A 27168-nucleotide genomic window follows, 5' to 3' on the forward strand; every position below is an offset into this window, starting at 1 on the left:
AATTTGGAAAAAATAAACAGTTTTATGATAGCAGTGTATTTTTCACTCAGTGAATATCAAGAAATGTTCAGAATCAAACCATTTCTAACATGGTTTTAAAGAACAGATGCTGTAAATCATTTATGAAAGAAAGAGTTCTACTATTGCTCAAAAAACTTGCACTAGTGAATTCAGACATTTAATATGTACATTTATTTTACAAGGACAGGCAACACAGTCCCTCAGTTTAACCTTTGAAAGCAGCCTCTGCCTTTGTTCATTGGACTGATCTGACGGAGTCAGGGAGACATGTGATTTGACTTTGTTCTAACCCCCAAAATGTGAGCTTCTGGTTTTTGTTCTATACCTATAATAACTTCTGATTATTATACATGTACCTGCCAATTGTTGCAAAGAGCTTAAACTTTGGCTTTGCTCCTAAATTCACATTCAGACTGTCTGACCTGTTCTAATACAATGTCAGAAATATATTTTTCTTTATTGATACTAGTGTTGTTTCTCACTGACAGCATACATAAAGTTCTCCGAGTTGACGGCTGCAACTTCACACAGTGTAAGTCATTGTTCTCCAGATCACAGATTTCCACAAGATAATATAAAACAGCCCAGGCAGGGTGATAAAAACAGCATAATGCTAAAATATTAACAAGGTTTAGCTGTGACTGAAACAGCTAATTATTTTTTATACCTTGATCAATTTTGCCCGCTGACCACTTTTCATCTTGTTTTTTAGGTATTTCTTACATTTTCTTGTCTTGGCACTTGTGTGTATGAATGCCCCAATCAGGACTTGACTAAAAATACTTATGTTATATTGTTGTGTTGGTCTGGGAGACTGAATAACATCCGAGGTTCTGGTGTGCTTTATGAACATAGTCCATCATTATGGTACTGCCATTTATTTCCTTTAATAGCTACCTATAGCACACTCAGGAGTAGAAAGTGAGCACACTCTTGTGGTTTCCTCTAATGAGCAGGGTGGGCGGCAGGTCCTTTGTCAGAACATCCAGCCAGGCCATGTAGAGGAAGTCAGAGACAGACTCCTTACGAGCAATGGGCATGCTCCTGCAGGTTGGGGGTTGAGGGTACAGAGAGTACGTTAGACGCTGTTTCTTTAAGGACTGGTAGTTCAGTGTTAATCAGCAGCTGGTTGTACTTACACAATGATCAGATTGGCTGATTTGGAGTTTTCCTGCAGCAGCTCATTTAATCGTACCTGCAGGTTGGTCTGTAAAAAAAAAAACGCAAGTTACTTTTTAAAAGTGAATTTTAACCTGACTTTGCTGTTTAACCACCTCCAAAACAAACGAATGCATAATTATAACTATGCAGTATTTAAAATCTTAAAGGGATAGTTTGCACCAAATTTAAAAATGTATATTTTTCCTTTGACCTGCTAGTTATCAGTCTAGATTGTTTTGGTGCGAGTTGTCTGCCTTCCCACACCAAAACAATTAACAGCACAACAGGTAAACGTGAAAAATCTATCTGTTGCTTTGACTTAGTGCCAGTGGTTTTACCTTCTCCTCAAAGGTGCTCAGCTCTTCGTCAGTGATTTTCCAGGGATGCTCTTTCCGCATGGCCTCAGCCTGAGCAGTGTCTTTAGACCCCTCATGCAGACAGAAAGGCTCAATCATGTCATCTAACTTCTTCAGGCTGGAGGAAAGCAGATGAGAACATGAGCTGACTGGAAAATACTTTTTTATTGTATAATATGTAAATACTGAGTTGATTACATTTTACTATTACTGTAGCACCATCTGGCCTGCTGCCGCCAGTAAAACTGCAAAAATGCAATTACCTGTCAGATCGGGGTGGAACATGGATGTCATCAATGACGGTGATGTCCGTGCAGTTTATTCTGAATTTGTGCAACAGAGACTTCATCCTGCAAGACAGATTATTACACACTGATTAACTTTCAGTTAATGCTAAAAAACATCTCCTGTAAATAAATGGATGTTTTTGGCTCATACGCTTTCATATCTGGATTTTGCCAATTAATTTCCACAATCTAACTTCCAGCCATTTAGCTTAAATAGATATTGAAACATTATTTTATTATATTTTTTTACTCACTCCTCTTTATCTATTTCAGTGCGTCCAGGCTGCCCTGCGATGAAGATCCTCAAATTACTGTCTTTCCACTTCTTCCTGGTGGTGAGGATGTAGGGGAGCAGCAGGGTAAGACCTAAGAGAGAGGAAACGCTTTTTTTTTAACTGTAAAGCCAATGAATCCAGCTGTTGTTATTGTAGAAAATCCATATTATGGTATTTCAAATTTGCCAAGATGGTAAGGTTTTTGGACTTGTCAGTTTATGTGTGTCAGTGTTTAACACTTATGGGAGCAGTTCCATGAATTTGTTGGACAGATCAAGCGTGGGCCAGGACACGATCAGATTTTGGTCGTGATCCAGATCTGGCATTTCTGAGATTAGATTACTGTTATTGTCTGTAAAAGCATCAAGAGACTTGATTTCGAAAGTCCTGATTACATTTGAAAGTTATTATTGATTGTTTAGTGTGTCGATTGTTCTGTTCTTGTACTAAAACTAACTGTATTATTGTTCAGGTGCTATTGTAACAGAGCCCAAAGGGACGTAGGCTAAAGTTATCACCTAACAAATATCAACATCGCCACCTTGAGACTTTAACCCAAAGAGTATGACCCACTTTTTATATCAGGGCCTTTTGATTGTTTTATTTTGGTATTTTAGCTCATTTTAATATTGGGTTTTGTTCCATAGGTTGCTTTTATTTTTTAAATCTCAATTTGTGAAGCACTATTTTAAGAATCTTCACTATTCATGTGGACATGTTGCTCTTTTTTTTAAATAATGCATATTTTTCTTTTTATTGAAAGGTTAAAAAAAAATCAAAGAGCTATCACAAAGATATAAGTATTATATATGAATATGTATTCCCAGTTAAATTTTAGAGATCGGGGATAAAGGAACAAATGAGACTAAACAAATAAAATGGCTCTTTGTCTTTGCATGGTCTTAGCTGTTTTATTTTGGTTTTAGCCGTTAGTGTGATGTGAATTTTTGCTGACTGTAATCCATCCTTGAAATTTATCTTAAAGCAACAGTGTGCAATTTTTAGCTGATTGTTGTTGTCTCATTCCCAAATCGTCATATACAAACAATTTGGTTGGTGCTTCGGTCCGACCATCAGCCAAATGTGTCGCTATTTGACGACCTTGGAATGAGACTCAACAATCAACTAAAAGTTGCATACTGTTGCTTCAATAGTTCCTCCATTTTTAAAGATTATTTCATAGTTTGTTTACACTTATTTATGTTATGTTCTTTTAAACATTTGATCTCCTTGTCCTGGTTTACACAGTGATTTGTCATATGTTTAATATTAATAATATTGTTCATTCTTAATCCATGTTTCTGATTTAATTATGGGCTTGTCTGCTTTTGAGGGAACACCTTTGTTCTGAGACTAAGAAACAGTGAAAGTGAGTTTGAACCAAAAATAAGGGTCAAACACTTTGGGTTAAAGTCTCAAGGTGGTGTTTGATCTGTGAAAACTTTAGCTTAGGCCAGCGTTTCCTGAACCTCTCCTCGAGGGCGACTTGTTCTGCATGTTTAAGATCTCTCTGCTGCAACACAGCTGAATTAACGCTTTGAAACCTGGATTGACGTCACTTTTCTTGTGCTGCATCCAGATGCCTTTCACAAGCATTTAAACCCTTGAAACCTGAGGAAATTGGTTTGACTTCTTTAAAAAAAAAATGGGGAAAAAGGTAATGAGCAACTTGGCAAAAATAACATGAAAATTGGTTAAAAATTAGGTTCAGGGCACCAAGTATCTCCCGTTTGGCTGTAGGTTTGATTGCAACAGCACTTTGCTGCATGTCATCCCCTCTCTCCTGCTTTCAAGATTAACCTGTCCCATCAATAAAGGCCCCAAAAAAGTGTTTTTTCAAAAGAGAGAGAGAGAAAGAGGAAATCAATTAAAAAAATAAAAGGTAAAAATATCCAGAATAGTCTATTTACAGCAGTCATTTCAGGTAATTACATTGTATGTTTGTTTGTTTTGCCTTTTCCTTTGTTTTTTGTTCAATTCTTTTGCTAATCTGGGCGATTTCCTGTTAAGTTGCACATTGCCTTCTTCCCATGTTTTTGTCTCAAAGGGTTAAATGATCAGCCTGTTATCAAACAGCTTCAGGAGTTCATTTGAATCAGATGTGATGTAACAGGGAGAGATCTAAAAACATGCAGGACAAGTGGTACTTGAGGAGAGCTTTGGAAAACGTTGGCGTAGGCTCCTCCGGGCTCAGTTACAATATTAATTTCGCTCAGTCAGATTTCTTTAATCTGCAGGTTGTCTGCATCAGCATCAAGGGGAAAGTGGTGTGTGTCTGAGCACGTATCTGTTACAGTCTTTATGGCGAGATACATAAGAGAAAAACAGCCTCGGGGAACCGGCACCTACCTCCATCGTCAAACAGCCACCACACATCAATGGTGCCTTTAGGCTGTTTCTTCTGGAACTGAGTGCTGGTCTCCAACAGCCTCTCATTCATCTTGGCCACCTGCGGGGGTGGAGGGCCGCACACTGACACTGAGAGAGGGAGAGAAAAAGATGCGAGAAATGAGAAGTGGATGAAGGAGAGGAACAGTAGGAGGGAATCTAATTCACTGACAGAGCATGGAGAGTTAAGTTGGATGGGAAAACTAGCGCAAATCAACATTAAGGGCCGACTCTACATCAGCGGGAACAGCCATCTCTCAGGTTTAATGTTCCAATGAGTGGGATCCAGATCGCATACTAACGACCATTGCAGTCCTGCCAGGACGCAGCTCAGTGGTGTGTGTGTTTGTGTGTGTGTGTCGTAGAGACGGAGACGGATCGAGCGAGAGGCTGCAAGCACCCTCTGCCGTCTGGGTTAAAGGGCTGCTCTTAAAGGATGCTCTTCAAGCTGGAACGAAAGGGACCATATTATTGGATTACACCCTCAGAGACATCTTTAGTGGGAGTGCTTGATTCAATTATATCTCAAAGGGAGTGTGGAGAAGTTCCCAAAAAGAGATGTGTGCCATTTTTCCTTTTGTTAAATGTATGTTATCTCAGCGGAGGAGAGGGAGATAGAGACTTCTTTTTCCTACATATTTAAAGATCACAGTCGTCTTTTGATGCAATCTTTGCTTTACATAGCTTAGATCGAAGCCTTTTTTTAAATGTCAGGTAAAATCTGAACAGAGAGAAGTAACATCAAGAGAGAGATACTGTACCTCTGGTCGTGAGCACTTGCTGAGAGGATTTTCTGGACTTCCTGAACAGTCCCTTCGATTTCCCTCCATTCTGCATCATCTCGTTGTCCAGGGCCAGTTGCTCCTTCGCTGCTCTTAGCGTCTCCTCTGAAAGACAGATATAGATTTCTGGTTTAGGATAAATATGTAATCAGTGTGAATAGTGCCGCACCTTGCACATTCTGCATGACAAGCTTCCTCTGCATCCCCCGACAGCTATTATTTTTTCATTTTCCAGAGATGTAGACTTTAGTAAAATGACTTAAACTCAAGACACAAATCTGATGACTTTAGACAAAATCCAAATAGACTTGCAACTCAATCTGGACTTTAATTTCAGTGACTTGCTACTTTACTCGGACATGAGACTTTTGACTTGAAAATATTTGATACCTTTATACCAAGTCAAAAGATTAAATGTATGTCATTTTAAAAGTCATTTTATGTCTTGAATCTGATTCTTGAATCAGCTAACGTTAACACTGAATTCCCTGCAATTCCCAGGAGTTTATTTTGACACTCAGCTGGTATTTCAGGTCCTCCATTTCCTGTCCAGCATTTAGTGTTTTTGTTCTCCTCCCTCTGTGCCAGTTCAACGTGTTCCCTTGTGGCAGCATCGTAGCATTCCCTTCATGTGAATTTTACTGCAAGTCTTATTTTTATTTATTTTTTGACCAGTTTCTGCCTTTATTGACCCTGTTTTAGCCTGCTAATTTTGTACGTCTGCCTGCCTCACTGACTGAGGCCTTGCAGCAGTCAAAAAAAGGACTCATCGTTTAAACTTTTACCGCTTTGTCTGACTTTGTTATTGGATCCAAGTCATTGGTTCAGTGCCTTTTTTTTTAAAACCTGTTAACCATGCAAACAACAGACAACACAAAACAAACGATGGGTTGCAATGAAAAAAAAGGGAAGGAAACATGGACAAATGCTTTAGTGAAGTCCATGCTTAACTGAGCAATATGTGATGGTGGAAATAAAAAAAACTGACTCGTCAAAACAAAAGTGGCATTGCCATATCAACTGCCAGTTGGCTAACAGCACGTAATGAGTCCTAACTTGGAATTTAGTTAGTATTTCAGTTCCTCTGGTTCCCTCGTCTCAAAGTCAGTGGGATTTTGAATGGGTGTGAAATGAGGTCTGGGTTTAACACTAGCTTAAGAGACTTTCACAATTTGAAGTTTTATGTGTGTGTGTGGAACAAAGGCAGTTGCTAACAAGTGGCTAAATGAGACTATATCATGAGTATCATAAGCTTTTGTTACCACAGACTTCATTTTCTGCAACAAGCTAAAACCCAATGGAAAAATCCCATAGGCTTTTTGACAAGGGAACCAGGGCGATGCTAACATCCATGTCAGCCTGCAGAAAAGCATCATCCCTATAAGCACTCTATTGGCGGGGCAAATGCAGACAGAAAAAAACCCTTGCAGGTATGTAGTTGTCTGGGGGAGCTCTCAGGTGGGTAGTTCCTTTTAGGGAATCAACACAACTTTTTGTGAAAATGCCTAATTCTCTCGCATGTTCGGACTGTGATGATCACTCACTGATGAATACTTTAAGCTGAATGCCACACACTGACAGTAAACACCAGATCTTTGGAGCATTTTTCCCTCATGTTCATTTTTTAAAAAAAGGTTGAGGGGTTGGCAGCCAGCTATGTTGTCCACAGGAAGACCCACCATCGATTGTCAATATGTGTCACGTTACGATTATCTTTCTTACTGTAAATACTTCTTCAGAGGCAAAGCTGTAAACTGGTGGTTATTTTAGCATCTTATCTGTTAACTACCCGACCTTTATAAATTCATATAATCTACAGAACAAAGTGCCCTGTCTTATCAGTGTTGTTTTATTACTGCTGGTTACTGTGGGTAATTTTCAGAATAAAAGTTCAGCAGCAGAGCAGTTATTTTTGTTTCTTTTGAGTAGTTTAACATAGTCAGACTTGGTTTTAAGTAACTTCCATTTGACTACTGCTCTCCATTCACCTTAATATCTTAAAACACATTTAGTACAAATGGTATTTCCATGTTATGTTTGTTAAATGCGGCTTCTTGAAGGCACTTATTTCCTGCCATTGTGTTTCATCCTGAGCCTTATTTTTAGCTTGCTTGACTTCAAAAACATAACTGTCACAGTGATGGTGGCGTTCCTGCAGATTAAAGCACATAGTCTAAAGAAGTTTTTACACTGACCTTCGGCTTCGACAATGTGCGACACATCAAGTCCCTCATTCATCCTCAGAATCACTGTCCCATACTCAAAGTCAAATGCATCGCTGCATAAAGGAATAGACAATGAGGACAGAAGTTAAACACAAAGATCTCTCTTCAATTTTTGGGTGCATCATTTTCATGTGTGACTTACTGCAGTATTCCCACATAAGTCTGCACTGCCTCCGCGCCCATAGTCCTCCAGTTTCTCTTGAAGCCCATCATTAATGTGTTAGGCTTCATACGGCCGAGACCAGAAGCCTGTGGGGAAAAGCACCAAACTCACAGCATTAAGATAAAACCCCAAATCAGCTCTCTGAAGCAACACAGGCACAATGTTACCCTGAGGTTTGAAAACCTGGAGTCTTCATTAACTAAAGAAAAAAAAAATCAAAAAAATGTTCAAAATGTCCCACACAAGAAGGCGGTGAAGCTGTTTCACTGCCAAAAATTATGACCAGAACACTCAGCAGATCTCACTTTGTCTGCAGGGACTCATCCGATGCAGTGTTAATCAATTATAGCTTTTAATCTGCCGTGCTGTTTGAAGTAAGCAATCCTGACAATGAACCGAGGCCTTATCTCCAAAGTGCGATAGCCGGAGCCATAAGACTGTTTTCCTGCTCCTCATTAACTCTCTTCTCCTCTACCTCCTGCACTAATGTCCTGGTCAGATCTTTAAGACAAGTCCAAGCCAGAGTCATAACACAGCAATAGATACTTGCTGTTGTGAGGGTGAAACGGCTCAATAAAACCTGTTTCTGCAATGTTTAAATGTGCCGTCTCCCTCTGATCAAAACAGGTTACACATTAATCGAATGGATTTTCCGGGTTAGCAGGTTTATTTGTTGTTTTTTTTCTCTTTCTTTTCAGTTGAAAAAATGTGTCATAAAAACCACACTGACCTGCAGCAGGCTCTCGGCCCCTTCCCTGAAGCTGTCACAGGCCACAGCGGCGTAAAATGCCTTGCGTTTGCTCTTCCTCAGCCACAGCTGGTTCTTTTCCATGCCACCATTCATCTCTTCAAGCGCCTCTGACCTCGGGCCCTGGAGGACATCACAACATGCAGGTGTGTGTGAGTGAAAGTGTTTGAAGAGAAACACACCTTTTTACATATTCAGAAGACACCGCTGACCCTAAACTTAAGTCTCAGGTATCCAGACAGTTGGCATTTCCCTCCTTCCTGCTTGATATTCCCTTAAATAGCCACTGCATGTGAAGTCTGCACTTTGCACAAATTTAAATTTGCTTGGTGTGCAAATCTTTATTTAAATATGAGGTTGATATTTAAATAAAGATTTTGGAAAGACGTTATGTGCTGCCTTGATAATATCCATTGTTTTGCATTTGCAAATAATGAGATGACAATATAAGCTTACCACAAACACTTCACAGGTCAGACAGAGTCCGTAGTTCTTAGTGAAGGAGTGAGCCAGGTCCAGGAGAGCTGGTCTGGCTCGTGCTGAACCTGTCAGTGCCAAAATCTGAGGCCTGAGAAAGAAACAAACACGTGTTACAATGCCCCTCAGCATTTTAGGATTTTTAAAACATGCTTTGATTTATATCATCAAATCAGTGTCAGTTTTTTATATGTCATACTTTTGAAGGAATACTTCAACTAACTAACCGATTAAGGCAGCGGTAGACCAGCAGCACCCGTGGTCAGTGACTTAAAATTACTGCTTTTGTCAATAGAGTCTGGCTTTGAAGAGAACATAGATAAGTTTATCTTTTTTATTCAGTTTTAATTAGTAATGTTCAGTAAAATTGCATGTGTTTGGGAAGTACTACACATACTACTGGATTAATGAGACTTAGATTATACTTCACAATTTGTGTGAGACTTTTTAAAGAGATATTTTTATATAGTTTTGCTGTTTTCCCTTCTTTTGGATTCTTTTTTCACTGGAGGCATGTAAGAAAAACAGAGTTTTCTTCAAAACTTGAAGGCAACATCTGTTAAGTAACTGACCCTTTTGTGGATGAAGTATTCCTTTAAGGACAATTTTGTACAAGTTATATTGTTTTAAATATTTGCACCCACAGTGATGCAGTACGGACTTTTACCTGAAGTTCTTGACGTGATCCTCGACACCAGACAGAGACAAAGCATTGCTGACTGCACTCACAAATGTCACCGCCTGCGTGGACGAGCCCCAGTTCACATCTGGAGAGAAAATCCTAACAGGTTAGTTCATGCAGGCGTCACGAATGTTCTAAACGTGCAAACATGTACACGCAGCTCACCTGGCTTCTTGACAGTGACATAAATGTAGAGGAGGATTTCAATGGCGTATGTGAGTAGAGCGGCCCACCAGTTGATGACAAACATAACGACGCAGCAGAGCAATGCACCCAACAGGGAGAGCCACATGTTGTAGTATTTATATGCTGGTCTCCAGCCTGTGAAAACCATAACAGAAGATAGGCCACATTTAGTAACTGCAAACTATTGGACAAGTGATGACACAGACTGTGCAAACAAAAAAAATCCTTAACACTAAACACTCAAATTTTATTTTCTAATGCAACTCAGTTTGTCCTCAGAAATGTCTTAAAGCTGGCGTTTTTAGTGACCTTGTTGGAATATATTTCCATGCACTCAAGCAAAATTCCAAAAACGAAACTGAGACATCAGTGGACAGTAATGTGTAGAGTTACTGCAGCCTGCAGGCAGAGCTGTTCATTTATAAGCCACTAGCTTTGTCTGTAGAGACCCACCTGGAGACTTGGCGTAGGATGCATGGAAGCAGGAGAAATTAATGAGAGCATAAGATGCCAGGAAGAAGTTTGAGATGATAGGAGCGATGGTGTTCAGGTTTCCTTCACAGACAAAAACATAAAAACATCAATAAAAATCTGAAATTATCTTAGATTCAATGCACAAACATGAAGTCATTTTCATATTCACTCAAGAGTTTATTTGTTGTGAAGCTGCTTAAGGAATACTTCACCCACAAAATGACCATTTATATATCAATTAGTCACAATGTGTTACCTTGAATTCAAGAAGAATATGTCTATTTTTCTTGCATGCCCCGTTGAGCAAAGAATCCCAAAACAGCAGACATTGTTATTAATTGGTGATTAATTAAAGTAAATGGGGATCACATTTAACAATAGCAAAACTATATCAAAATGTATTTATTACCTCTCACACATCTTGAATCAAAGTCTCATTTATCCAGTCTAAAAGTGAAACTTACTTATGCTTTCACTTTCAGTCCCGTCAAAAAGTGCTGATCCCTTGTGTACTAACTTAGCTTTCATTAATTGGACTGACTGTTGAAACCTTAAACAGCCTTGTCTGGTCCAAGTCATTGGTTAGTGTTACAATGTGGGAGTTTGTAAACAGTTAGTGTTGTTAAATTTGGTCGCTGTTTACTTCAATTTAGCAACAATATTTAGTGTTTTTGGATTATCTGTTCACCAGATGCATGAGAGAAAAACAAAGTTTTCTTCTTAAATTCAAAGTAACACAACATGACAACCTGTTCTTATTCCAAAGTCCTCAAATGCTGCCACTTTTGCAGTGATTTGGGCAAAAGGTCCCAATGCCAAAAGTCACCTTTTCCAGCAGTATGATATGCTGCTGGGCGACTCCAGCTGAAAACACGGCTAGACAGGTGTGATGTTATGATATGCTGTCGGACAGAGAGACAGAACCTGTTGCGTCTGCATGATATGCCGCTGCATGGCAACAGGTTGAAATTGTTGGTAATGAAATAATATGAGTAGCACGAAGGTTCCTATAGGGTGGGTGGGAGGGGTGGTGATTGGGTCTGACAAACCCTGGACTTTCACCTGGGAGATCCGTGTTTGCTTCCCATCTGAATGTGATGCTCTTTTTCCACACCTAACCACTCGTGCCCTTGTTGCCCCATCCTAAGCATGTGCTTTTGTTGACATCTTGGCGTTGGTTGTATCATCCCAGAATGTCAGCAGCATATGCAGAAGGATACATAGAGCTTACTATGTAGATACGGACGTCCATTAATAAAGCGGCAATATGTGACATGATGAGAACGTGTTGGACATGAATAACTGATGTATAAATGATAATTTTGTGGGTGAAGGAGGATGGATGATGGATGTGACATTTGAACTGACCAATGAGAATGAAGGCCACAGAAATAAAGAATGTGAGGATGTAGCCACGGATTGGCTCATTGTTTTTGCCGTGTCCTTTGGCAAAGAAGTGGAGGATTTTGTAGATGTTGTCTTTACACAGTGCCTGAGGACAGACAGAGCTTAAATTAAAAAAGCTTTTTTTTCACATGTTAAGAGTAATAATCTAGTTGTAATCTTATTAATAGTTCCTCTAAAACTTTTCATTTAGAAAAACTGTGGTGCATTACTGACCTGGAAGACTTTAGGAGCGCTGACGAGGGAAGCCAGGGCTGATGACAGGGTGGCGGAGAACGTTCCAGCAATGATGAGGGGACCAAACCCAGAAACCATGGTCATCACCTGAACCAGAGGTGAGCAGAGGAAAACATTAGAGATTAAAAAAAATCTCCTTCTCATATGCAGATTAGAGTTTGAGAAGCTGTGTACCTGATTGTCGTTCATCAAGCCAAATTCACATGGCGTCTCCGCGCAGGATGAGAAATCATAGCCGAGCTCACAAGCAGCCTGTGCTGTACCGTTACATGAATATGACAGTGTGTTGTTGATGATGCTAGTTAAGTTTCCTGTGGCGTCACGGACAACAGTGGCAGCTGACCAATCAGAGAGAGGGACAGATGCATTGTTTAGTATTTCTCAGACTTAAAAATAATTCTAAATATGTCTGTATGTGTTATCAAGACAAAGAAACAAATGTAAATAAGTACATTTTCTTATTGGAGTTGCATTTCATGGATTACTGCACTTACAGACACAAAGGGCCACGGCCAGGTAGGTTAAGCCAGTGATCAGGATGGCCAATAAGGTACCTTTAGGTATGGCTGCCTGGGGATCCTATAAAACAATTTATAAAACAATGGACACATATTCCAGACACAGCAGTGACTATGAAGTACTGATGTCACAATACTAGAATTTGCATCCAACTTTGAAACAATAGCGTGGAAAATATCGATCATCACTACCATTTTTTGATACCAAAATTGGAATATTTGAGATTGAGAGCATTTGGTAAAAACTTTGTGTTAAAATATAAATTATAACAAGGCTAAAACATGACAATGACGACTTTTCTTTCTTTGGTTAGTAGCAGAGAACAACAGAATGACAGACACTGACCTTAAGAAAAACTAAAATATGGGCAGCTGCTAGCAGTGTATCGACACTGCAAAAAATGACTACTGAAACTATTTAAAATGCCCCTTTTTTTTCCAAAATTTGAGCCTATGCAGTTTTTTTAAACACAGTTAAACCTACTAAAAATAGTATACCGACTTCTCTACTGTTGTCAGTAGACTGCAGTAGATGAGCTGGGGGCTAAATATTTAAAAGTTTTCACAACATTTCTCTCAACATTTCTGTGTAGAAACGTTTCTATAATAAAGATAATATTTTAAAAAATAAATAAATTAAACAGCTTTTGATACTGGTCCAAAACTGGTATAAAAAGTACAAAAATGCAGAGGTTTATTCTCTTTTTCCCCATCAGCTCCAGCCTTTTGTTTAGAAAGCTACATATCACAGCAGCTAATGATGCCTATCAATGGCTCTTAATGCAATGATTTTTGAAGGAAAAAGTTACCCGCAAGTCTCCAGAGATGTTGGCTCCAGCCAGGATCCCGGTTGCAGCAGGGAAAAATATGGCAAACACTGAAAAAAAAGTCTGCCCCTCTCTAAAATCAGGAGGGAAATTCTCTAAGAAGATTTTCGCTGTAAGAGACGGAAAAGAAATGGAGATAGAGAAAAGAAATAGAGGTCATCTTAAAATTTGTGAGTTCAATTATTATTTTTTTTTGTAATGAAGATCTGCACTGGTTTGGAGAAAGGTGTCTTACAGTCATAATTAAAGATGCCTTTGGTTTTCTGGTCATCGGTTGCAGGAATGAATGTTCCGACAAATACGTTTACTATGGCCACCAGCAAGATAATGAGCAGAATAATCTGAGCCTGTGTGGACAAAAACAATAAAAGTGATTAACATTTGACAAAAACAAGTCCAGATGATTGTCGTACAACCAGCATTATGTTAATCTCTCACCTTGGCCTCCCATTCCATGCCAGCAACTGATATGGCCAACAGCAACACGACTGTGATGCAGCCAATGATTCTGATGTCGTTTAATTCATCCACCATGATGGCGTTGTTATCCTGAGTGCGGAGGGAAGAACAGACACAGATTAGTGTATGATCTAATATCTTGGATAGCCTATTTTATAATTAACAGGAGACACAACAGGTGAATAGGGTAAAAAATTTAACCAACAGATATCACCATGATACTTCCCCAAAATCACATACATTACTTGTCATCTAAAATGTGATGTTCGCAGTTATTTGCATACATTTCCACAACAAAAATGTGAAAATTGAATAAAGCCAGGTTCAAATTCTCGTTTCATTTTGTTGACCTATCAGAGTCAAAAGATTTTACCGTGGACATTTTGGACAACTCTCCATAAATCAGAAAAGACAGTCATCAGCCATTTAAAAGTCAATTTTTGACACGTTTTAGGAATGAAATGGTATATAAATCAGGCTACAACTGATACTTAAACAAACCCCTCTGTATGAACATTCACAATATATAGGAATAAAACTGGGAAGTTTGGTGCGTATTAAGTGCTACAGTAATTTTTATGAGAAAAAAACTGTTTTGAGAAAATGGCTCTATAGATATGTATTTTTATACATTTTTAAGACACAAGGCAAATAGGGTTAAAAAATGCAACTAATGGATATCACCATGGAACTTTATTAGTTTATTTCTTACATTATGATATATTTTTTTATTACAAGTTTTCTGGAAATGTAAGCTTAGATATGCAAATTCTGCATCATCTGATTAAATATGTGCTGACTTATATCTATTTTGAGAACAAACAAAAAAACCCCCAGATTTTAATAAAACTCTCTGATAAAAAACTCAGAATATAGATATGAATAAAACTGGAAAACGTAGTGTATAGAAGACCTACCGAAGTGGAGATTTTTGGTTCCGAGTATGAGTAAAAAAAAGAGACTTCTCTCTAAAAATTAAAATGCTTGAAAATATATATTAACACAAATCCAACATCTTATTAGAAAAATATGTCAGACTGTTTGTATATTAACAATATTAAAACAATTTAATTTACAGTAGACGACACTGATGATTTCTATCTGTAAAACATTATGTATAAATATATGAATATAATACTTATTATTTTAATAGCTTAACATTGTATGGACCATATGAAAGTATGTTTGTATTTGTCACTTTAGGCTGCTCTACACGTTGTTGTTGGCCCAGTTTCATGTGCAACTCAATTTTAAATATGTAGGGGGTCCCTGCTCCATTGCTCTTTTAGCTAAGGGGTCGTTAGACTGAAAATGTTGAAGACCCCTGCACTTTTCTGAAAGAAGACATGTTATTAAAGCAAAATAGTCCAAAATCTCAAAGTTGATCTGTGCATAAAAATGTTTCCACCTGAGGTGTCTTTCCTTAATCCCTTTTACAGTTATGTGAGGATTATAACGTCACACACCTTGAGCAAGTCGACCACGGTCTCTGCAAATCCCACCACGTACATGGCTACAGCCACCGCGTTGGCAAAGGCAAAAATTAGACCAATCGACCCACCAAACTCTGGTCCCAGACTACGAGATATCAAGTAGTAGGCTCCTCCTGAAAAGACAAAATGAAGTGCACAACATACATAATGTTGGTTGATGATTAATCACCACATCAATGATTCATTGATTTAATGTCGGGGACAAGTTGAAGTCTCTGTAAAACAGAGAGAGGGCTTCGAGAGGTGACATTCAGGTGCAGTTGTGAGCCATGTGTCTTTATCTGCCCTCCTGGTCATTCTATTCTCTCAGTGAAAGATTTTATGTCAGGAGGAGTGTGCGTGTTATCTCGGGCTATATACATTTATAAATAATGTTTAAACTGTTGGCTGCAGTGATGCTGTTATGTGAGTTTTTGCTATGAGTGAAATGTCTGCATGAAAGGGCTGATGATGGATTGTCTCACCTCCTCGGACCACACCGTTAGTACAGATGGCTGACATGGAAAGGCCAGTGATGGTGGTGACCACACAGCTGAGAACAATAACCACAATACCCAGACCTGAAATGCAAAAAGACTTGTTTTCAGCTGTAATTTACTCATTTAAGTGGTCAGTCATAGAACTTCCTCCCCACAGTCACCGTTAAACACACAGAGTCAAAATCCCAGAGGAGCCCGGAGGCTATAAGTTAGAAGCCGTCTGCTGTACCTGCGCAGCCTAACGCCTGCAGCTTTTTTTTCCTGCTTCTCAAAACCATTTAGTCACGCCGCCTGAACAAAAGATGCTGCCGATCGATAGGTTCTCAAGCAATGAACACACTCATGAAGCCATTGACACAATTTCCCCATTCTTTCCACCTCTCGCACAAGCACACTGTTCACAGAGGTTTGGCTCTCACACTAGACCTTCAGCAAGTTTGGATCATTATGGGACCTCAGAAAGGCTTGTTCGGTTGAATCTGTCCCAATTCAATCACTCACCGCTAATGAGTGGAGGGCTATAATCCTTTAATTGTCTCTAGTTTCTAGAATTACTGGTAACAGCACCCTCATTTCTCAGAACAGAGACACGTGGGATCTGCTGTTGCTCCAGATAACATTATAAAACTGAAAATAACCCACTTCACCTGAAGGAGTCATTTTTGGGTTCACTGATGGTTGATCATGCTTTATTTAAGGCCTACATTAAAGGGTAACTACTGTATTTTTCATCCTGGAGACTAGATTCCCCTATTTTTGTGTCTAAGTTGTTGTGTCTTGTGTCTAATGGGAACAACAGTTTTTGAATTGGTCCAGTATTGAGAAACAAAGCCGCAATCAGAGCAATTATGCACCACCTATTTACATCCATTAAAAGTGCTTGTTTTTGCCAGTGACAGACTCTGATTATTAGTGTTTGACAACATTATGGAAAGGATTCCTACACTGATGGACCTTTTCGTTAAAGAGAAAGATCGTCTTTGTTTAATCAGAAACGGACCTGAAACCGCTATTGCAAACCCACCAGGCTTCATTTAAATAAACAGTAATTTAAGCATTTATATAGCCAATATATTTTCACAACTAGCTGGATAAATTAAAAGTTTCATCTATAGTTTATTATTGTTGAAACAGTGTTAAGACAAGCCAAGACTGCTTTTTTGAGTTTTATTTTATTTCTGTCGACTTTGAATTAAGTGTGTTGTACAATGACAAAATTACTGTTATTCAAAGGAGTCTAGTGTGTTTAGTGATAGTGATTTCGGGGCTGTGTCTGATAATTTAACAAAAACAACAACAAAAAATAAAACTCATAAAAGCCATCTTGGTTTGCTTTAACACTTTTTCAACAATCACCAACTCTGGTTTGTTTGAAATCAATTCATGTTTATCATTTAAATGTGGAAATATGCTGGCAATATACGGGCAAAAACAACAGTTTATTTAAAAAGATGTGTTTGGCAATAGTGATTTTGGGGCTGTTTGTGGATAATTAAAAAGGATCTTCTTTAACAAAAACGTCTGCATCTCTCCATAAGATGTCAGACACTTAGAATGATAATCTGGGCTGGTCAGTGACAAAAACAAGCACTTACGGTGGAAATGAATTGACTTTGAGTAAATACCCTGAGTGGTTACATTGCAGCATGTTTCGCTCATTACTGGACCAGTTTCAAAAATTGTCTTTGAAAAAAAGTCTAGCAGCATGCACGTCCAAAAGTAGTTAAATATTAGGTGCTGGATAAAACAAAAGTAGATGCAAAAAATACATAAGCAGAGTCTGCACACTAGATGATGCTCCCGTGAACATTTATTACTTTTTCGTGTGGAAACATGTCTGAGGAAGGGTTTGGGCTGGAAACGTTACACGTGGAGGTTAAAATGTTCATGGGAGCATCATCTAGTGTGCGGACTCTATTTTTGTATCAAAAATTGTTGTTCCCATAGTCACTTAGACATAAAAACATTGGAAAGGATGCCTGATGCCATGATGTCATGATGCCTGCATGACGTCAAGAGGTGAATTCAAAACACTGAATGAAAGCACATGTAAATACATGGGAGAAAGTAGCTTCAGGTAGAAAATATAAATTACATAAAATGAATGAGTGTCCCATCTGATAAACATATACTCTTGTCTCACTCACCCCAGCCTGCCTGACCAAAGATCCAGGACAGACGGATGAACAACATGACACCCCAGATGTTCAGCATACATCTCACCTGTGGAAGAGAAGAACAACCTGAGGTCAAAGTCTTCAGTGTGGTGCGTCATTGTTTGTTATTATGTCGAATGAGGGATAGAAGCATGGTTTTAATGAGATGCATACTGGAACATATAGAAATGTATCCACAATTTCAATTTCAGTGACAAAACGAAACATTTGGAACTAAATCTAAAGGCACTAAACAAGACTTTAGGGTCTTTTTGTATCTGTACTCCAGGAGCACAAATGATCAACCAGCAGCTCTTGAGGAAATGCAAATCGCCCCAAGACATGACCCTGTTTTGTTATTGAGCGTCCTCTGCAAGGCCACAGTTATGTAAAGTGCTCCTGCTTCTATAAAGTAGAGGGAATCCGTCATGACCCAACATAACTCACCAGGACGCCCCTTATCCAGCCAAACTTTACTGCTCCTTTATTGCTGTCAGCGGGAGCAGCAGACTCCAGGTCATCAGAGGGGGTCCCGTCACTCCCCTCACCATCGTCCTCCACGGTGTCTGGCACAGAGATTGCTCCATTCTGTTGAGAAAATGTTGAGGAAAATATACCAGAATGGAAACGTGGAAATTTGTCTTAATAGACACAACTGGGATATATGCATGATGATGATGCTTTTAGCACAGTCGGCTAAAAATGTCGACTATTTTTCACTTGTAAGAAGAAGAGTCATTATTAATAAGTTTTCTGTCCTCTCACGAGGAGACACAGACTAACTTTTGTGATGTGTTTGTCTTCTCCTGCTGTCTGTAATACACAGGAGAGAACTTAGAGAGGCAAAGGAATCCGCAGTGGTTTGATTTGGATGAAGATTGATAAAACATTTGCAGCGACATTACTCTGCAGCGTGTCTGTTCCTGTAAACTGAAGAGAAAAATAGAGAGAACAAGACAAACCTAATTTGAACTTTCTATGAAGATGGATACTGACTGCTCAATGACTCTCCTGTCTGACGTCTGATTAAGTGAGACCTCTCAGATGCGTTTCATTTACTTGAAAGAAAGAGATTTTTATGCTACAACGTGTCAGCCTTTCAGTGGCGGCGACATGGAGTTTGTCATTAAAGAGAATTTTACTCGTGAGTCATGCAAATCTCTGACTACATGAAGGGTCATTCATTTGATCAAAATTTTAACCCTTTAAAACCTGAGGAACTTGGCTCGATTTCTTCAAAAAACAAAGGAAGAGGGTGATGAGCAACTTAACAGAATTGGCCCAAAAACTAGCAAGAACTACTAAAAAGGTACAAGAAAATTACCTGAAAACAAACAAAAAAAGGCCTCAAGAAAGTGCTAAAAATGCATTTTTCTCTTTTTCCTGAAACATAATTCTAAAATTATCATAAAGAGAATCATAAGTATAGTTTCATGTACATTTTCCCTCATTTTTTTAAACTATGTAAAAATCCCCCCCAGCTAAATTTCAGATCCTTTCTGTTTTTTTCTTTTTTCTTTTCTTTTTTACAGTGATTAAGGAATGTATTACAGAGTCAGCTATACTTAGTCTTTTGAAGTGAGCGAAATGTTTTAAGATCTTGGCTGAGAGATGTCATTACATATTTGCATCTGTCTCACAATAGAATGACACATAATTTATTTTATTTTCTGGTGGGATAGACTGCTAAAAAAATATGTCTTTTTTTTCAGTCAGCTCAGAAATGCTCAACCTATAAAACCCAAATGACCTATAACCCCATCTCTTTTGCAACACAAGGCAGCATAATGGCCTAATAAAACAGCACTAAAAAACTCTTTAAGTGTGTCAGTCGCCGTCAAGTTCCAGAAATAACTTTCGGTGTCCTTTTTAGTTTCACAAGTCTTTGGGTAAAGGTTTAATGACTGCACTACGGACACTGAAAGTGATGATGTTTGAATGATTAAACAACTGTAAAAGATCCCATTCACTCTGTTTGGAGTCTTTAACCTGAGCGAATGGACTGTGTAGGTCAGGAGCAGAGTGGAGACTGCAGTTAAGGAATCAGTGACTTGAATTTGGGACGCTGGGGGGGGGGGCAGGTGGAAAGTACTTTCTGCAGAAGGTGATGTGAAGGACAAACATGCACACCATGTATTACAGGGAAAGACGAGAATAGGCGAAAGAGATCTGTATCTTTACTCACCTTCTGAAAGACATCGTGGAGTTCCTGCAGGGATGGTCGCACAGCCCGGTGACCGCTCACGCTGCCTGCATTGCGATAGAAGTCAATGCTAGGCAGCCGGTCCAAAGTGTCATGACCGAAGGCGCTGACCACCGAGGGCCGGACCGTCCGGTGCTCCCCGTTAGAGAAGTTGGTCTCCTGATACATAGGAGGTTCATCCAGAGTGGGATCATAAGCGGCGTTAACATGCTCCCCTCCGTTAGACTTGAGTCTCTCCATCAGGAATGCTGAAGGAGACTCTCCGATTTAAAAAGTCAAGGATAAAACAGCCGTGTAGGTCTTAAGTCTTCGGTCATCTGACGGTGTTTTAAAACAGCATCAACTGGCGTGGCTGCCCTTGTTTATGGATGTATAGACTAGACTATGGGGTTAATTGAGATCTCGTCCGCCACTCTGAGCGTCTTGTGCTTAAGCTCGGTTTGTCTCAGATGGCCTACCTTTATACTCTGCATCCTAGGGTCATAATCTGGCTGCCAGCTATTGGCTAACTATCCGGATCAACCCTTAAGAAACTGAACGAGGGGTGTCAGATATGTCCTTGCTCCATCCCAAGGGACACAAAGGCATTGCTTAACGATTAACCAAGTCATAAACGCCGAACGAGAGATAAAGGCGCTCAGTGCCTGAGTTCTGGAGAATTGATTACTAATATTATTGTCTGAAGTGCAGGGCAACAGCACATGTTGTCCTTTGGTTGCTGTTTATGGTGCTGTGGATAGTATTTCCTCAGACCTGTGGGCCTCTTGGATGAATCATCGGGAAACATCCTCGTGGAAGTTCCCACTACCAGCAGATCGAGTAGGAAAAGTTTCAAGGTTATAGCTCCTTCATAATGTGCATGAAGAAGATAAAGCTAATATGACATGATAGAAAAATATACATTTTACACGAGATATATAAGCAATGGGATATAATCAATAGAACTAGTGTGATAACAGCAGGGAAATCAATCTTATAGTGACTCAGATATCGGGCCCATAAGCGTTCCAGTATATAACTGATTAAATAAATATTATCTCTAATGATTCTCTTTGCCACAACGTGTTAACAGCGAAAGTTGGCGCATGGGTCGCCTAACACTGAAGAAATAGCCGTATTCATGAAGAAAATGAGAGTTAATATAAGACCATGAATTACGGGAACATGCCGGAGGCACTTCTTTATAGCCGCATGACTTCTAAAGTGCCTTTAAAAGTCCTCTTAACAGGTAAACTTCCTTATTACTGATACACCACGGTGATTTATGCACACAGTGAAAGGCAGGCTAATGACTCCAAATCTGACCTTGGCTGTATTTCAGGCAGAGAAAAATACACCAGCACGTGTTTTTATGTGCAGATTGAAAAGAGGCAATCAATTTCACAATGCTTATCAGATTCAGAACACGGTGCTTCCAATGCTGTTATGGTTTTCTGCAAGAATGATACTGACTGAGTCATGCTGTAGAAAGAAAAGTTTCCACATGGAACACAATGTACAGCTCTCCTCTTTACTTCTCAGTCTTAATCAGACTGCAATGAGTCATTTAAATCGGTGATGATGATCTTTAGATATTAATCCTCATATTTGTGTTGTGTTTGCTTTATGTTTGCAGAGGTGGAAGAAATACTGAGATCTACTTAAAAGTAGAGAGAAGAAATAACAGAGCTGGGACCAAGTCAGCGTTTCACAAAGTCACAAGTAAGTCTCAAGTCTTTGCACTCAAGTCCCAAGTCAAGTCCCAAGTCTTACTTTGAATTTCGAGTCCCAAACAAGTCATAATGCCACATGACATACCATTTTAACAACAGAGTAATTATGTTAACTGAGTTTTAACTTGCTGTATTTACATAAAAACATTTTGCGACCAACACATTTTGCATATTGCCCTTTGTTTCTCTGTCTTGACCACTGATTAGTTTTTCAACACAAACAAATTATCTTTGGTGAAAAAAATTTCCAACTGGCACTTAGTAACATAACATTAGTTCTTCATGCTTCTCTCCTGCATCTTTATTGGATGCTGTCAGGTTAGTTTAAACAAAGTGGATGTGACTTTTCAAATAACATACTTTTTAATAATTGGGCTCTGAGGAAGGGAATCAAGTATTTTCAAGTCACAAGACTCAAGTCCATGTCAAGTCACGAGTCATGTTAAAGTCCAAGTCGAGTTGCATGTCTTTTTAAAATTTCATCAAATTTGTGACTCAAGTCTAAATCAAGTCAAAGTCATGTGACTCGAGTCCAGACCTCTGAAAAATACTCTAACTTATTAAAAGTCATGCATTAAAATTTTTACTCAATCAAATGTGCAAAAGCACTGGCATCAAAATATACCTGAAAGTGTTAATAAGAAATAGAATAATGTATATTATGTGATTGTATTATATGTATTATGTGGTAGAGCTAATTTTAACTACTTTATCTACCCCCCCAAGACCAATAAAATTTTATCTTATCTAAAGTTGTATTCATAATATTACAAGCATTACTGCAACATAACTAAAGTTATTAAATATATTCAGTGCCTTATGAAGTACAATATTTCTCTTTATAGTAGCACAGATGTTAAAGTAGTAGGAGATAAAAAGTACTTGAGTAAATATATTTTCCACCACTGAATTTTTATTGTCAGATTTTGAGTTTATTTTGAGTTTAAACCAGAGCAAGATGTTGTCTCATGCCCCACTGCAGTTGTCTTGGTGCAGTTAGTGATCCTCAGGCCCTGCAGACTCTCCCACAGTCTGGACTTGAGATTAGCATGATTCCTTTTTTATGATCAAGGCTGCTAGACTTGGTCTGCTGTTCTCGAGTAAATTCAGAGTTTGTAGCACTCCCCTGAGAACAGTTGAGCCTATATGGTGAATCCACAGCAGCAGGTGCATATGCTCCAATTTGCACAGAACAAGGGAATCTGCACTCTAGTTAAAGTCCAAAGGGCTCAAAAGAGGCATAAAAAATCCCTCTGCAGGATTTATCAAACCTTACTCTGCTCACTGCAATATTAAAAAAAAAAGTGATGAAGTGCAAAAGTGCAGCATACGAGATTACTGATACTACTTCTCAAAGGGGTGATGCTACTCCAGTCAGCACCGGCCTGTTAATTATATCTCTCAGTTGCAAATAAAAGGAAATATCTCCAGTCAAACGTGATCTATTATGTATGCTTTATGTGAATGTTACACCTGAATCTTCGTGAGATTCTATCAATTCTATCAACCGGTGTCAAAAGGTTTCAGATAAGAGAGGTTTAAATCATAATCTCAGAGATTTTATTTGAAAAAAATATATTTTAAGTCACTGTTATTATTATTATTATTACTAATATTATTACTTTATTATTATTATTATTAACATTTCCTGCTGCTGCAGCTTCACAAAAGCATTTGACTGGTGAAACAGGAACTGTCTCTTATTATAAAGTGGTCACAGGAAAAGCTTTGCACTAATCGCTATCGCACAAAACAAGACAACAATCACCTTTGTTATTTTTTTTAAATATATGTGTATAAATTAGAATAAATTAGATATATGTATGATGATATATGATGTTTAACTGAGGTAACTTTTATTGAATTCTTTTAATAATCATAAATATAAAAGATATTAACAAAAAAATTGTCTGAGTTTGTCCCACTTTGCTTAGACTTGTCAAATATGAATTTCAAGATACATTTTCCATTTCAAAAGTGTACTATTTTTAGAATATTTTTGATAAGAAACCTGCAAATAATGAGCAAAAGGATATCAAAGAACTAAACACATTAGTGCAATGTAGTTTTGATTCCATTAAAAGTAAATTATTAAACGTAATAGCTTTATAATCATTAATAACTGATATGAAACATTAGTGTATCTCCTGGTAGGTAATCATTGCCCTGTCCGTCCATACAGGCTGCTAGAGCTGTTCAACACGATAAGTCTAAAATCCAACACAGCCTGAACTCAGGATCAGATTTGACATGAAGGCTTTGACTTAAAGGGACAGTTCACCCCAAAATTAGAAGTAAATATTTTTCCTCTTACCTGTAGTGCTATTTATCACTCTAGTTTGTTTTGTTTTGGTGTGAGTTGCAGAGTTTTAGAGATATCAGCTGTAGAGATGTCTGCCTTCTCTCCAGTATAATCAAACTAGATGAAACTCGGCTTGTGGTGCTCAAAGCACCGAAAAAATACATTCGAAAAACTCAACAGCAATGTCTCTTTTCAGAAATGATGTCCAAGTTACTCAAAATAATCCACAGACCTTGTTATTAGCAATTTAATGTAGGATGTGACACCTTTTGCTAGCTCACCTTGCACCAGTGAGCTATCAAACGTTACAGCTGAGCCGAGGAGGAAGTCATTAATGTTTACATAATACGCTCTCATGAGCATGAGCCTCTGGTCCGTAAGTAGATGCACGCTTCCTTCTGGTGATGCGGTTTGAGGATGTAGTTCAGTAGACAGAAAATAGTTCCTACATGAAACTGCTCAAACAAGGTCTGTGGTTTATCTTGAGTAACTGAGTCGTGATTTCTGGAAAGAGACATTGATGTTGTGTTGTGAAATGTATTTTTTTTTTTTGGCACATTGAGTACCACAAGCCGAGTGCCATCTAGTTCCAATAACCCGGAGAGAAGGTAGACATCTCCACAGCCCATATCTCAAACATTCAACGGCTCATACCAAAGCAATCGAGACTGATAAATAGCACTGCAGATAAGAGGAAAATGTGCATTTTTAATTTTTCGGTGAACTCTCCCTTCAGCTACCACCAGGTATTTGAGGAGGGCTGAGATGTTCCTGTCACCTTGGTCAGCTCTGAATCAGCAGCAGAATTCTCCACTATATCTGGTGATACTAAAAAATTAAAATACATAAAGGCTAAAGGATCAAATATAGCCTTTTTATTAATAATAACAATAATAACAATATAAACAGATTGGGTACAAGATTCGTGACTTAATCAACCTGAATGCCTCAAGCTTTTTTATTTGTAAATAAAGATATTAGGATAAGCATTACTTGTATACAACCAAGCTGTTTGGATAGCTTCGGTAATAGAAAGGCTATTGTATCTCCTGGTCTTATCACAACAAATCAAGGTCATAGCTTGTGAAGTCCAAAGACCACAAGTAATAAAACTGATGATTGATAATCAGCAAAAGGTAAGGTTCACTGTTCAGCTGACTCATTGGTCTTACATATCAATGATTTTGAGTCACATTAGTGTCATAACTACTTCTGTGTCTCTAAAAGAAGTGAACCAACAAAAGATGAGTATTTCACTGTGATTGTTTTTGCTGTTGCGTGCAGAAGAATATAAAGAAGATGTCACTGAAATGTAATATGTTTCCTTATAATTCTTCCTCTTGTATGGAGTGATGAGGTCAGTTGTCTCTGTCTTTGCTTCAATCAAAAAAAGGAAATTATTGGTTTTCTAAATAAGCTTCAAACAACATACCGCTCACCAAGGTATGAAAATACAATGCAAAGCAGACACATTTGTTAAAAATTGATAGATTTATAACCCTTGCTACCGGCTGGGTTAGTTCTTCTTCCAAGGTTAGTGGGCTTGTAGGCCAAGAAGGAAAAGGGCAGTGTTTTTTTCCACTAAAAATGGATTTCAGATAAGGATGTCACACAGGTGACAGAGACAATGTCGCAATAATGATTGCATTCCCGATGAATGTCGGGTGCCGAGGGAGGTGTGCACGGTGGCCTGGACTCTGAGTGTAAAGTGGCCACAGGAGAAGAAACAGCTAGACTCCACAGATCAAGACCTGACTTTTGCCACAAGACTGTCAGTGGATGCCTTTGTGCATAACTCTCTCTAGACCATGCACAAAACATGCAGACACATCATTAGTTTTTGTCTGATATTTTACTCCTACCAGGATTATCAAAATTTTGATCGGCTCGTATTGCCCTAATGCACTGGTTCTCAAGCTGGGGGTCCTGGTCCCAATTACAGGTCGCCAAAGCTTCATGGAAGGAGGAGAGGCCTTGTTGATTTTAAGGGGTGTAAGAAATGTTTTAAAAATATATATACTGTAGCCCTTTGGTGCAATGACTTGAGGCACATCTACTCAAGTACTGTATTTAAGTGCAATTTTGAGGTACTTAGAATAGTGTAATAGTATTTCCATTTTATGCTGCTTTCTGCTTCTATCCCACGACATTTCAGAGCTAAGTGTTATACTTCTTACTCCTCTACATTTATTTTAAAGCTTTAGCTATTTTGTCTGTTTATATTTTAAATCAGTAATCTAAATGTGCAAATAGGTTTAATGTATTCTTAGGTTAAGCCACACAACAGTACATAGAGCAATTAAAATGAGCTCCACCTTTACCAGCTGCAACATTAAAGTGATGAATACTTAAACTCATAAAATAATTGTAATACAATAATATTATACATATTATTATGCAGACTGAGTACTTTTACTTTTGGTACTTTAAGTTTATTTTGATGCTCATACTTTTGTACTTTACTTTACTACTTTACTTACTTTACAGATTTTGAATGCAGGGATTTTACTAATAGAAGAGTGTATTACACTGTAGTATTACTGCATTTACTCAAGTAAAACATCCTAATATTTCACTACATCTCAGATTTTTTGCATTTCTGTGAAAAAACCCAACCTAAATTAAATTGTTATCTTTAAAGTTTAGATTACTATTCAAGATAATAACTTAAAAAATACACCACAGGATGAGGACAGAGTGAACATGAACAATATCTAAAAAGCCTTCCCTCTCTGCAAAACAGCCTCGTCATGCAATAGAGAAGTATGCAGTTAAAACTGAATTTGTCAAAAAGAAACTTTATATCTGATGCAATATTTACAGAAAATAATCTTAAAATTCATTTAAATTGCTTGTTTTACACAAACTTCCTGCAATTATTGCATTTACTATTTGGGTCAATTGTATTGGTTACAAGTTGTTCTGTACTAATACTGTTTTGCATCTATTATGATACGAAATATCCGTAAAATATGTCAGTAAGTCAGGATTGTCAGCTTACTCAATCATAGAAAAGGGGTCCCTTCAGGAAAAGGTTGGGATCTGCTGTCCTCATGCACCCTCTCGCTCCTTCTCTGTCTGTTGCCGCAGCGATATTGGACAACTACTGCCACAGTTTAGAAGCAGAGGAGACAAAAAGGCAGTATTTTGAGC

At 38.4% G+C, this 27168-nt stretch overlaps 1 protein-coding gene across 1 annotated transcript; it reads right to left on the reverse strand.

The window, feature by feature from the left end:
* Positions 1-233: 233 nt before the first annotated feature.
* Positions 234-20400, reverse strand: slc12a1 (solute carrier family 12 member 1). Its single transcript, XM_042492055.1, has 26 exons — positions 19984-20400; positions 18246-18386; positions 17790-17865; positions 15628-15723; positions 15137-15276; positions 13650-13760; positions 13447-13558; positions 13194-13321; positions 12361-12445; positions 12041-12204; positions 11846-11953; positions 11594-11717; positions 10205-10306; positions 9731-9886; positions 9551-9650; positions 8863-8974; positions 8389-8529; positions 7638-7744; positions 7466-7548; positions 5250-5375; positions 4450-4578; positions 2080-2191; positions 1802-1888; positions 1521-1656; positions 1161-1228; positions 234-1065 (listed from the first exon to the last, which is right to left on the reverse strand). The coding sequence occupies exons 1-26, from the start codon at positions 20239-20241 to the stop codon at positions 930-932; spliced, it is 3138 nt and encodes a 1045-aa protein (XP_042347989.1). The 5' UTR covers positions 20242-20400; the 3' UTR covers positions 234-929.
* Positions 20401-27168: the final 6768 nt, after the last annotated feature.

This window comes from Plectropomus leopardus, chromosome 1, assembly GCF_008729295.1.
Source record: "Plectropomus leopardus isolate mb chromosome 1, YSFRI_Pleo_2.0, whole genome shotgun sequence".
In the NCBI taxonomy this organism is placed as follows: domain Eukaryota; kingdom Metazoa; phylum Chordata; class Actinopteri; order Perciformes; family Serranidae; genus Plectropomus; species Plectropomus leopardus.

Coding starts and splice junctions, on each gene's coding strand:
- slc12a1 (XM_042492055.1), bottom strand. CDS start 20,241: ATGGAGAGACTCAAGTCTAACGGAGGGGAGCATGTTAACGCCGCTTAT. Junction 9,887..10,204: donor ATCCTACGCCAAGTCTCCAG/GTGGGTCTCTAC, acceptor TGGTTTTCACAG/GCTGGAGACCAGCATATAAA. Junction 1,889..2,079: donor ACTGAAATAGATAAAGAGGA/GTGAGTAAAAAA, acceptor TCTGTCTTGCAG/GATGAAGTCTCTGTTGCACA.